This window comes from Marmota monax, unplaced genomic scaffold, assembly GCF_021218885.2.
Source record: "Marmota monax isolate L192 unplaced genomic scaffold, Marmota_monax_Labrador192_F-V1.1 WCK01_AAM20220418_F8-fsc01603, whole genome shotgun sequence".
NCBI classification, from domain to species: domain Eukaryota; kingdom Metazoa; phylum Chordata; class Mammalia; order Rodentia; family Sciuridae; genus Marmota; species Marmota monax.
Window position 1 is genome coordinate 36,058 of NW_026693342.1, and position 13,997 is coordinate 50,054.

The 13,997-nt window shown below is 41.0% G+C and overlaps 1 protein-coding gene across 1 annotated transcript; it reads left to right on the top strand.

Moving 5' to 3' along the window:
- The first annotated feature begins 11,070 nt into the window (after positions 1-11,070).
- LOC124101058 (RNA exonuclease 5-like) lies at positions 11,071-13,658 on the top strand. Its single transcript, XM_046456760.2, has one exon. The coding sequence runs from the start codon at positions 11,358-11,360 to the stop codon at positions 13,656-13,658; it is 2,301 nt and encodes a 766-aa protein (XP_046312716.1). The 5' UTR covers positions 11,071-11,357.
- The last annotated feature ends 339 nt before the right edge of the window (positions 13,659-13,997 follow it).

A 13,997-nucleotide genomic window follows, 5' to 3' on the forward strand; every position in this document is an offset into this window, starting at 1 on the left:
GCCACTGTAACTTTGTACTCTTTGACCAATCTCTCTGTATACCCCTCTCCCCATCATTTTTCTAGCCTCTCTGCTCTCTATTGCCATGAGATCAGCTTCTTTAAATTCTGCATAGACTCATCTCTAAAAAGTAGCTTGAAAATAATTGGCATCTTTGTGAGTGAATACATGACTAACTCTTCTGTTGCTTCTCTTTACCTACAATTCACCTTTTCCAATAGACTAAGGATCCATTATTACAGAATATATACAATGATGTAGGGGTATTGCTTTTCCAGTCATTCTCTCCCCTCCTCCTTGCTAGTGTAGCTCATTTCCCACAGTTAATGAAATATCCTTTAACAGACCCAATCTTTGTATTTGTAACGTAAAATAGCTGTAGGTTTTCATAAAGTATGATCAGCCCTTCCTTTCCTTCTCCTTTCCAATTGTTATAGATTTTTCTAGGTTCAAATCCACTTTACATTGTTTTCTTGCCTCCCACATCTATTTATTCGCCTCCATTGTAGGCTCTCAACCTTCAGAACCTAATGAGTACTGAAACAAAATGTAATTCACATAGAACCACTCGTGACCACAATTACCCACATTGATAGCAATCATGACAAGAGGGTGCTCAAACAGTCCCCATCTGCCTGGCACTCTGTGGCTGGAACATTGAGTATCAGAGACAAGTGAGCAGAGGGGGTGGAGTATTTGTAAATGCCCTTCACAGGCATCCCGAGAGGAGCCAAGCACCTCTAGATTGTCCCCTCTTCAACTGACAAGGCTGGACTGGCCATGCCTCATAATATAGTTTGGGGTCTTCCTGAATTCACCTGGACTCTTTAAAAAAATCTATCTCCCCGTGTTTTCCCTCCTCTTCCTCTTGACGATTTGTTTGTCCTAATTGTAATTATTCAGAGAATTTTTTTTTTACTGTAGATGGGCAAATTGCCCACTTGCATACAAAACATAGTAATCCAAAAAACCATGCCATAGAAGATATAGAATAAAATTTATGTTGGTATAAAATGCCTTTAGGAAATCCCTCACTATTCCACAGATTCAGCTAGGCTATGAAGCTGTGTCTTGTACTTTACTTGATAATGATGTATTTGATGGCATGAAAAACTTGAAAAGTAAATATATTTTTTTGTCCTTCATAAACAGATTATGGATGGATAGGAATAAACTGAAAGTTATAGGAATGGTTAACAGAATAGGAGTTCTCAACTACGTTCCCTGGCTTCATCATTGGATTCATCACTGGGAAAACTGGCCTAACTCTTGTGGGGCTCCATTTGCTCAAAAGTCAAGTGCTAGTTAGATATAAAGCAAACACTGTTGGTTGCCAGGAGTCATTCTCTCCCCTCCTCCTTGCTAGTGTAGCTCATTTCCCACAATAAATGATCTCTCTGCAACCATGATTCTCATTCCCATGTCATCTCACTCAACTAGGACACGGGCACCTAACCAGTCTTGGACAATGGAAACTTTTTTTTCTGCATGGAGCTTTCTGAGGAATGTTTCCTTTGTTACTGAAAATAAATTTCCCTCTGCATGTCTTTGGAAGTTTTCATTCTTGGAATGATAGAAGTCTTAGGGCAATCATGATATAGAAGATAAGAAGGTTAAATAGAATCTGAGCCAGAGCCATGACATTTTTAGCTGCTTAGTTACAACCCTAAAAGTCATTGAACCACTTTTTATCATACAAAATATTTTCATTGGGGTATTCCATTCTTTGTAGCCCCCAAGTCTCCTTACTGAATAAATACCACTACCTTTAAGACTACTTCCAGCTCACAGAATATATGATCCTATGAGAAAAGAGAGAGAGAGAAGCAATGTCCCTTTTGAAAAGTTATTTTAAGCATCTATAGAAAAGAAATTTCAAAAAACAATACTTCAAGAAGTCAGACTTATAACTAGTCAAGAGTTGAGAGCTGCTGGCACAGTATGGCATAAAAAGCACAGAGATGAATCTATTCCAGACATGGCTTGGTTAGGGGAAGGAGCATCTGTAGTGTACATCTGTAACTTTTTTTTTTGATGGCCTATCATTTAAGCATCTTTCCTCTTTTACTATAAATAGAAGTCAAAGGAGATATTTTCTCCAGGCAAATCAGAGGAAGAGCAGTTGACTAAGAATGGAGCAGCTGAGAGTCAGGGTTGTGGCTCAGTGGTAGAGCGTTCACCTAGCATGAGTGAGGCACTGGGTTCAATTCCTAGCACCACATAAAAATAAAAACAAATAAAGGTATTGTGTTCATCTACAACTAAAAAAAAATATTTAAAAAAGAATGGAGCAGCTGATGCTCATACCAGGGATTTTGAATCTTAGAGTATGGGAAAAGAGGGATGCCAATGCAGTTCTAAAGTTATTGAGGGCAGAGGCCTTGACCTTGATGTGCTAGTGAAGATACTTCCAGTCCCTGCTTCCTAACTAGACTTACCTCTGTGGTGTGAACTTGGATTAGAATTCTTGATGCTCGGTCTCCTTTGGTCCTGCTTGCATTTTGAATCTTGTTCTCCACCTTCCCAAATCCTTCTGGAAACTTTCCCTAATATATTTAAAATAAATTGTTCTCTGGTTTTGGTTAACTAGAGATTGTTTTTCACAACCAAAAAGTCAGATTGATACAGACTCAAATCTTCAATATGAAGAAATGTGTCAAGAGTCTAAATCTCATATAGACTCGTGAAAATAAAATTTGTAACAATTGCTGGAGTTTTCAGAGAACATTTGGAATTTTCTAATACTTCTGGCCCCATCCAAGAGAAGAATGTCAGTCTTGGGAGGCACTGAAGAAACCATGTCAGTCCTCCAGGAACAGCTTCAGGTATCTTGTCTGTCCCTGTTCTGTAAACGGCTCCCTCAAAGACTTGAGATAAAGTGCTTGTTCATGACTTTAGAGAACATTCTTGTTTCTCACTGCCATTTTTCAGAGAAAGCAGTGATTGTCCTTCAAAGGTCCTTCTGACATATACTTAGTGAGATGTGTGTGTATGTGAGCAAAAAGAATATTGAATAGAATGTGACCTTTATGAAGAGGAACACCTGCAGAGTTCGCTAGAGAGCAAGGAGCCTACAATGTTCCATTTATGGTGCAGTTGTTCCCCTATACCCTAAAGACCAGACTTCCTGCCATAATTATAAAAACAAGTTACAAAATTAAAATAAATAAAACTAAAGGAAAATAGAAATGAGAATTATACCAAAACATAGATAATATGCTATTTGCCCACTAAAGTTGTTGGTAGAAAAATACAATGAACAAAAGAGATAAAAGTATTAAAAAGAAAATAGGAATCAGAACAGTTAATTATAATATAGAGAAAAAAGATTAAAATACATTAAAGGTAAGAGGAAATTTAAAGATTAAATTAAGAGTGGAAGGGAAAGTCACAAGTAGAGACTAAAAAAATAATATGAATCCAAATGGAAACATTATTTTTTAAAAATCTAACTCAAAATAAGATAGAGTAGCAGATTGATGCAAAGTTGTAAAGGCATGTGGTGTCTTTTAAGTAAAAGTAACTAGTAACTCCATTCCCTATGAAGATAAGAAAAACATAAACAACAGAATCAGGTAGCTTTTGTTATAGGAAAGTCTAGTCTCTTGAATGGCCTTCATGAACAGAGAACACTGGGACAGAGAGCAAATTGAGAACCACATATAACCTCCCAGGATATTTATCTTTTTCAATCTTACCTAATAAAGGTAACAAACTGTCTCAGAAAATTGTCCCACCAATTGGGAAAGCATACAGCTGTCTTAATGTTTGCCTTTGTTATTTTAGGTAACCAAAATACACTTTTTGAGCCCCTACTGCATATATGTAAATATAAATCCATTTGCTTTCATATGAGTTTTCTTCTTGAATTTCTTCAACAATCCTTTTGAGGCTCAGTGATTCTACAACACTACATATGTACTGTGTATTAGTTTCATATGGATGCTGTACCAAATTATCATAAACTTAATGGATATGGATATATATATATATATATATATCCCCCCCACACACAAGTTTATTCTCTTAAAGTTCTCAAGACCAGAAGTCCAAAATAAGTTTTTTATAAGTAAAATCAAGGTGTTGGGGAAGGGCTGATTCCTTCTGGAGACTCTGGGGAGAACCTGATTCCTTGCCTTGTCCAACTCTAAAGAGGCTGCCTTCAACTTTTGACATATCACAATGTCTTTTTGCTCTCAGCTTCTGCCATCACATTGCATCTCCTCCAGATCGGACTCCTTCTGTGTCACTCATTATTTTAAAAACTATCTTGGTTCTATAAGGTCATCTGAATAATCCAAGAACAATGTCTATATTTCACAATCCTTAATTTATTCACATCTACAAAGTCCATTTTGCCATGTAAGTTGGCATTCACAGATTCTGGACATAGGACACAGACATCTCTGGGGGCCGTTATTCAGCCTGCTACAGACTGGTCATGTCAGAATTTCCTGAGTAATGGGTATTACTGAGTATATCAGTTCAGTTAATAGAATTGTACCAATGTCAGTTTCTCAGTTTTAATAATTGCTTTAAGATTATGTAAACTGTTAACCTTAGATAAGGGGGTATATACAAAGTTTCTGTATGATTTTGGTAAGATTTCTGTAAGTCTACAATTATCAGATGGTAGGGGTACAGCTCAGTAGCACAGTGTATGTCTAGCATGTGCGGAGTCTTGGGTTTAATCCCCAGCACCAAAAATAAATAAATAGATTAAATTATCAAAAATACAATATAATTGAGTATATAGACCAACAATGACAAAAAAAATTCTGGGGGCTTTAAAAGATTACCAGGTCTTTCTTAGGATTATAGAATCACATTCTGCAGACAGAGCCTAAGAATCTATGTTGTAGACAAGTACATGATCCTGTTTCACAGCCAGTTCTAAGAACTACTAACAATTATGTCAGTAGTATTCCAAGTGTGGTTCACTATCAGCAACCTTGCCTGATGTCTTATTAGAAATACACATTCTCAGGCCCTATTAAGCACCATCTGTGCAGGACATGGCCCCAGACATTTTGTGTTTTAATAAGTTCTCTAGACGATTCTTCTGCACAGTTAACACTGATAAGCACTAGACTGTGTGGTTTTTAAATAATGGGATATAGCTATCACTATCTCCAGTTTTCATAATCTAAGGCTCAGTTGTATGAAATACTCAATGTAACAGGGCTAAGAGTGTGCCAAAACTGGTACAAAATTGCAGGTCTGATGAAAATCTTTATCAAGTTTTCATTTAATTCTGATCTTTCACCTTCAGGCTTTATGTTAAAGTGTTGACGTCTCTCATAAAATGAAAATGCATTACCCTGTGTGGAGATATCCTTTACAGTGAAATGGGATTAACTAAAGATGAAAGAGGTTGCCTGTTATTAGCAGAGGCTTAGGGAATGAGAACCAAAATAATAAGCTTGATGATCAAGACAAAACTCCAAAATCAGACCCAATCATATATTTCAAAAATTTCAGGCAGACTAGATCTTCCTTCAATTGATTATCTTTGTAGGTATATTTATACTTCTTAGATAAAACTGCCAAATAATGACATTCAGAAAAAAATGATTATCTCATATATGAAGGAATAGCCAAGAAGTCAGGTCCACTTGTGTGGTGAAAGGAAGAGTCAATTCCTATTACAAACCCACTCCCTGTTTCTTGGGGCCCAGGACATTCAAAGAGCAAAAGTGAGTGTTTGGTAATGCAACTCAGAGCAAAGAAAGGATAAGACACAAAGATCACTCTAAAACAATGCCCAAGATGGCAGAAAACAGCTAATTATCACATTGATGCTGTACCTGGAGTCTGAACATCTTTCTCAGCACCAACCTAAGGTCCACCCTGTGACAAGAGATAGAACGGAATGATTGACAGCTGATATCAGAGAAGAGGCAGGGCCTAGAGAGAGAGAGAGCAAAGGAGGTTGAAATTTAAAACCAGCCAAAAGAAGAACCAAATTTCCCCTGGTGATACTGTAAAGAGTAGTTAACTGAGGACCCAGTTTTATGGGAGTTGTGAGTGATTCACACTCACTGATGTTGGAAAGAATATGTAGACATAAAGAGGAGAGCCTCTTCATATTCCACCCCACCTGAGGATTCCACATGTGTTGTAAGATACAAATCAAATCTGATGGACTTTTTCTGGACCTAGCTGATTGTAAGGATGTTTAATCATGAGTTGATCCCACATCCTATTCACAACTTTGAGGGAGCAGAAAGACAGATATGGGAGTGCGGAATCTAAAGCCCTAAGGGAGGTTTAGTGAGAAAAGAAAATTAACTTCACCTGAGCCTTAGTTGAGCTTATACCCACCTTGTAGGCCACAGTGCCAGGGCATTGTCTCTCTCTGGCTATGTATGATGTGTAGAAAGCTGGCTGTTTTAGTTAGCTTTTCCATTGCTTTTCATTGCTGCGACCAAAAGACCTTACAAAACAACACAGAGGAAGAAAAGCTTATTTTGACTCATGGTTTCAGAGATTCAATTCATGGTTGGCCATCTCCATAGCTCTGAGCCCAAGATGAGGCAGCAATCATGGCAGAAGGGTGTGGCAGAGGAACACAGCTCAGAACATGGCAACCAACCGGGATGGAGGGATGGAGGGATGGAGGGAGGGAGGGAGGGAGAGAGAGAGAGAGAGAGAGAAAATATTCCACTCACTCAACAGGGATAAAATGTAAACCTCAAAAGCATGTACCAGGTGACCTACTTCCTCCAGCTACACCCTGCATACCTAGAGTTACTGCTCAGATAATCCATGTCAGTGGATTAATCCACTGATTAGATTACACCTCTTATAATCTAAACATTTAACTTCTGAACTTTCTTGCATTGCCTCACAAATGATCCTTTGGGGGACACTTCATATCTAAACCACAACAGTGGCAAACCTCATGCTAAGAGTACTTTCAAATCCTCAGAACCTTTCATAGACTTGCTTATTTCACATCCTCATTTTTTCAGCCCATAAAATTCCTGACTATAGAGAAACCCCGTTGCTTTATGAAGGGACAAAGATGAGGGGAAAAAATCTTAGAAATGATTCTGGGCTCTCTTTGACATTGGTTGAGCATTACCACCTGCAGCCTGACTAGAAAGAATTTTGATGTGCTTTGTAAACCACTCAAGTACTTAGCAGCTCTTGCTTAGGAATGAAGGCTAAAAGCCCATAGAGTGGGAGGTAGGACAAAACATGCTCTCTCTGAGCTTTCCTGACATGCTGGCTGCCTTCCAGGCTACCTGATTAAATCAGAACCTAAATTTGTCACTGACCTGTTTTGCTATCTCTGGTATAGTCAGTAACTGCAATCCCAGTGCTCTGTGAGTTATTTCTTGTGCGTGTGAAATTTAGGTTTATCACAATGTTTTTCATATCAGAATTTTGCAAATAGTGGACTATGCTGCTAGTTATTGCCTAAAGTGGGTAATTACCTAATAATTTGGGGACAAAAGAAGATTGGGAGTGACCAAACAAGGGAAGAAAGATCCATTTCTTTGAATGATTTCTTAAACATGCTACTGCATATTTCTGCTGAGCACACCAAAGCTAAAGAGAAATCAGAAAATCACTGACTGGCCAATATCCATTGAACACTTTTGAAACACATAGTTCTGCACTGATAATAAAAATTCTCGCCCCTGGATCATTCCAGGATCTTGAACCTAAAAAACTCTTAGATGAGGTGTTAAATGCCCAGCGTTATGGAGCAGGGGCTTCAGAAATAAAACACACAGCTGCTCATATCAAAGAAAATACAGTGTGGTGAAGCAAAGAAAAGCAAATCTATTTATACGACAATGCAATGAATAACACAGTGAAGGTAAGTCCAGTATAAGAGCCAGAAGATGGGAAACCAACCCAGAATGCCTTGGCGCAAGAGTAAAATGGAAGAGAAGAGGGCAGGAACAATGACCAAGTTTATTTTCTGTAGTCCAAGGAGGTTTTTGCTTCACGTCATGTTTTCAGAAGGTAATATCTGAGAATAACCTCAAATGATACCTCTGGGTGCTGCAGTCTGGCTGCAGCAAAATAACCGGGGGGTGACGAATAACTTGTAAACGTTGGTACAGCAGGAGTGGGAGCTGTTTATTGCAGGACAGGAGAAGTATTTATACATTCCACACAGCTTATCTAATTAGCATAAACTAGATACATCAGTCAACCAATAAGGAATCTCCATACTTAATGGCTCCCTTTTGATACTTCTCAAACCACTCCATCTGGCATTTTGCCAGGCACCATCCAGACTTGTTTACGAACTCTAAAATTCCCCTGGCAAAATGCCAGGTGTTATTTTGACTTGTTTACAGACTCTAACATCTGGGTTTCTCATTGATAACTTACTCCTTGAGAAAAATTGATTCTTTCAGGAGTCATGAAGAAATAAAGGGACTGTGATAACTTGGATGGAACTGAGGGACACTCTGTTAAGTGCAATCAGTCAGGCACAGAAAAATCAATTACGCATGCTCTCACCAATATATGAAAGCAAAAAGCCCTTGTCCTTTGAAACTCACAAAATAAAATTTTAGTTGGAATTCATGTGACTTATTGATTCTTGATTTCATTTCTTAACTGAAATAATTCTTGAGTTTATTTCTTTTAAATCCTTAACAGCTGCCATTTTTACTGGAGTGAGATGAAATCTTAGAGTGATTTTTTATTTGCATTTCTCTAATTGCCAGAGATGTTGAACATTTTTTCATATATTTGTGGTTTGATTGTATATCGTTTTCTGAGAAATGTCTGTTCAGTTCTTTGGCCCCTTTATTCACTGTGTTATTTGTTTTTTCGGTATTAAGAGTTTTGAGTCCTTTATATAGATTTATATATATACATACATATATATATATGTATACACATATATTTATATAGATGAGTGCTCTATCTGATTTGTGTGTGGTAAAAATTTCCTATTATTCTGTAGGCTCTCTGTTCACCTCACTTATTGTTTCTTTTGCTGCAAAAAAGCTTTTCAGTTGGAATCCATCTGATTTGTTAATTCTTGATTTTATTTCTTGCACTATAGCAGTCTTTTAAGGAAGTTGGGGCCTAATCTCACATGACGAAGATTAGGGCCTACTTTTTCTTCTGTTAGACCCAAGGTCTCTGGTTTAATTCCTAGGTCCTAATTCTACTCTGGATTGAGTTTTGTGCATGGTGAGAGACTGGGGTTTTAATTTCATTTTGTTGCCTATGGATTTCCAGTTTCCCCAGCACCGTTTGTTGAAGAGGCTATCTTTTCTCCAAAGTATGTTTTGGGCACCTTTGTCTGATAGAAGATAATTGTAATTTAGTGGGTTAGTCTCCGTGACCTCTATTCTGTACCATTGGTCTACCAGTCTGTTTATATACAAAAGGGAATGTTACTCAGCAATAAAAGAGAATACCATCATGGCTTTTGCAGGTAAATGGACTGAGATGGAGGAGATGATGCTAAGTGAAGTCAGCCCATCCCAAACAAACGAATGCCAAGTGTTTTCTCTGGGATGGGGAGCATGGGAGGAAGGGATGAACTCTAGATAGGGGAGAGAGGAGTGAGAAGGGAAGGGAGGGGGCAGGGGGTTAGAAATGATGGTGGAATGTGATGGCCATCGTTATCCAAAGTACACGTATGAAAACATGAATCGGTGTGAATATGCTTTATCTACAACCAGAGATGTGAAACTGTGCTCCGTACGTATAATATGAATCGTAATGCCTTCTGCTGTCATATATTAAAAAAAAATTAATAATTAAAATAAAATAAAATTGATAGAATACAGAGAATAGTGGTTACCAGAGCCCGGAATGGGCGTAGGGGAGGGAACATGGCAAGAGGATGGTTAATAGGTATGGGGGGTGCCCTTGGATAAGAGAAATGACTTACTATTAGTATTCCACAGCATGGTAGGATAGCTGTGATTGACAACAATATTAAATATTTCAAAATACCTGATTGGGGGTGTATCTCAGTGGTAGAATAATTGCTGAGTATGCACAAGGCCCTGGATGCAATCCTCAGTACTGGAAGGGGGAAACCTGATAGGGTTTTGAACGTTCCCAATACAAAGGAGTGATACATGTGTGAGTGATATATATGCCAGTTACCCTGATCTGATCATTACGCTTGGAACACAAGTATTAAGATGCCACACTGAAAACAACCCAATTAGATCGATGAACCCATTCACGCTACGGGGCAAATGGCCAAGTACCCCTTAATGTGTTCTGATGAAAGAGAAACTAAACTAGACTTTGGGAGGAAAGACCTGGGTTCTTGTACGGTGATGCTTTTGTTTGTTTGTTTTGTTTTTTTGTACACGGAATTGAACACAGGGGCACTCAACCACTAAGTCACATCCCCAGCCATATTTTGTATTTTATATATATATATATTATTCTGAGACAGGGTCTCACAGAGTTGCTTAGTGCCTCTCTAAGTTGCTGAGGCAGGCTTTGAACTCACCATCCTCCTGTCTCAGCCTCCAGAGCCGCTGGGCTGTCATCCTCTTTTTTATTTTAGTCGTCATTTTACCTACATAGGCCTCAAGCACATATTAGCAAACTTAGCTTAATTTAATCTGCTCCCTGTATTTTACAGTAATGTTGGGGAACTCATGATTGTAGGGGTACAGAAACACTGAAGACCTTTAGCTGTTTTTGTCTTTACACTTTTTTTTCCCCGCCCCTTTTCAAGTCTTTGCTACGTATACAGCACAATTCTGAGAAAATATGAAATACAGGGCACGGTCCTGTCCCCTGGAACTTAACGAATCTGGGTAATGAAACTACTGGAAGGTAATCCACTGTAAAGGTCCCCCAGAGGCAATACGCTGGAATACAAAGGGAAGATTTTACTGAAGTTGCAACAGGGGTTCACTGGATGCTTTGGCTACATCCCTTGTCGCTTTGAAACTTACATGTTTGTTTCTCTTTTCCCCAACCTTCTCCTCCCTGATCTTCTTTGCCCTAACCTTCTCCTCCTGATTTTCTTTCCCCTACCCTTCTCCTCCCTGATCTTCTGATTTTCTTTTCCCTAAACTTCTCCTCCCTGTTCTTTTCCCCCTCCCTGATCTCCTCCTCTGGGCTCTTCTTTTCCCTAATCTTTTCCTACCTGCTCTCTCCTCCCTAATCTCACTTTCTCTGAATCGCTTATGAAAACCCCCTGTATAAAAACCCCCTACTCCTGCTGACGTGAGAATCATTGTTTCTCCTTTGCTAGCCAAGCAAGAAACCACCCTTTTTCCTTCTCGAGACCGTTTTCTCTTGCTGGATTGGCATCAAGGCAAGGACAGCTTTCTACGCCAGGGACCGCTTTCTACACCAAGGACAGCGTTCCACAACGAGGACTCTAGTACAGGATCATGGAGCCAGAGAAGGAGAAGACCGGGAGGCTCAACAGCCAGAGGAGACGGGTCCCCGACTGGCTGATGGGGACGCCCGAGGTAAGGATACCCCCCGGTTCGGATCTCGTGGACAGGCAGCCCGAGCCCAAGAGAGCCCGGTTGTCTGGCATCGTAATGGCTGAAAACTGTGAAATAACCCACGAGCAGCTATGTGAGCTGCTCAAGTATGCAGTTCTGGCTCAACCGGTTATTGAGAGACCCAGGTGGTGCCAGCTTCTGTACGGAAAGCACCTGAGCAGAACAGTGGTTGTCATCCTTCAAGGGATGAGTCAACTCCACTTCTACAGGTTCTATTTGGAGTTTGGATTTCTCCGAAAAGCCTTCAGACACAAATTCCGCTTGCCTCCTCCATCATCTACTTTTCTAGCTGATGTTATCGGGCTACCAAATCAAAGGGCTGGATATCTGCCTAAGACCATGGGAGGATCTTTACCGTCCGCCAGTACAAAACCCGAGGTCGACCTGCAGAATGACCCCGTCATTCAGAAGTATGGCTCTCAGAAGGTGGGCGTGCTGCGATGCCTTCTGACAGAGGAGGAGATGAGAACATTTGACTTTCCGTTACAAGGTTCTCCGGACTGTGAGGACTTTGTAACTACCGGCTGTAGTGCGTCTGTCACAGAGAACAGCCCTCTCTTTGGGCTGGACGGAGAAATGTGCATCACGTCCAAGGGGAGAGAACTAACACGCATCTCACTGGTTGCCGAAGGGGGCTCCTGTCTCATGGATGAGTTGGTGAAACCCGATGAGGAGATTGTAGACTACGCCACCTGCTATTCAGGGATCACGGAGGAGATGCTTAAGCCGGTGACGACGAAACTGAAAGACGTTCAGAGGCGGTTAAAAGCACTGCTTCCTCCTGATGCGGTGTTGGTAGGTCATTCCTTAGACGTCGATCTCCGAGCACTGAACATGATCCATCCGTATGTTATCGACACCTCATTGCTTTACGCCAGGGAGCGGGGCAGAAGATTCAAGCTAAAGTTCTTAGCCAAAGCTATTTTGGGCAGGGACATTCAACGTTCGGAAAGGGACGGTCATGATCCCACAGAGGACGCTACCGCGACCCTTGAACTGGCTCAATATTTCCTCAAGTATGGCCCAAGGAAGATTGCAGAACTCAATCTGGAGGCGCTATGGAGAGCCCAAGACCCAAGAAATGTCAGAGAAAAGTTCCAGTACCCCTACAGAGGTGCTTTAACTTGTTTCGATTCGGCGCATCAGAAGCTCCTTTTTGTAACCCGAGAGACAGATGATATTGAACTGCCTTCTCCTGAAGATTGTGAAACTATTAAGTGCCTTTCCAACAGAGAGGTCTTTGAGCAGGCCCGAAGGCAAGTCCGCCTGTACCCCTTCAGCATTATTCGGTTCTCTTTTGAGCCCTTTTCACCTCTCCTCACTGAGGAAGTGAACAAAAGGATGCGGGTCAAGTGGACAGAGATGTCAACTATCTACGCTGGGCCCTTGAGCAAAGATTGTAAACTAAGTGCTCTGAAGAGGCTGTTTAGGAGCTTTGGCCCAGTTCGTACAATGACTGCTGTTCTGGAAACGCATCAGCCTCATCTCTCTATAGAGTATGAAGTCCTGGAAGCTGCCCAGCTGGCCATCGAGTCCTTGAATGGCGTTCTGGTGGAAGGTGTGTACATAAAGGTACAGAGACCTGTGACAGAACTCACTCTGGATTGTGACACACTTGTTAAGGAGCTGGAACGAGATTCTGAGAACCGAGCCACTATTTATCTGTCTGGAGTTAGTAAAGATTTCTTAGGACATACTCAGGAACTACCGAACCTCTTTGGTGGCCTGGAAGCTGTGATCGTGCCTCCAGATGCTAAAAGCGGAAGACAGGAAAAATACTGCTTCCTGCAATTCAAAACTTTTGGCAATGCCCAGAGGGCCCTCCATGTCCTCACAGGCAAGGACTGGAAGCTGAAAGGCAGGCAGGCCCTAACGCCCAGGCACCTGCACGCGTGGCTTAGGCGCTCACCACCTGAATCAAGAAGGCCCGCAGGTCTGACAGTTAGACCTCCTCCCTCAGAGCGGGAGACCCTGCAGAACTTAAAGGCGGAAAACGCAAAGAGTGCAGCCCGGCGTTGGAGCCGCAAGATTGGAAGGCTCTACCGAAGCCTGAGCCCGGGTACCCTTTGCGTCATCCTCCTGCCAGGAACCGCTAGCCCTCATGGATCTCTCTCTGGCCTGGGACTCATGGGAATAAAAGATGAAGAAGAGGAAAGCGCCGGCCCAAGCATGGGTTTGTGAGTCTCATCCTTCCTGGGTGATGGTGGAGAAGACGGTCAGGCTGCAGCTTCTCCAGAGACTGCTGGGCCTCTTGGTTCAGTGGACGGCTTTGTGTGGGAAGTTGGTGTGCCGGCTAACGGGTCTAATCCATTGACATGGCATGCACAAGCATTCAATGAATGCCTAAAATTCAAGCCTTCCTCATCTTAAGACAGGGGGGGTGGGGGAGCGGGAAACTAAAACAAAAAAAGACGCCACACTGTGCCCCATGAGTCTGTACAATTACTATGTGCCAATTGAATAAAATATATATATATATATATATATATATATATGATTAAAAATAAAGTAAAATGGAAA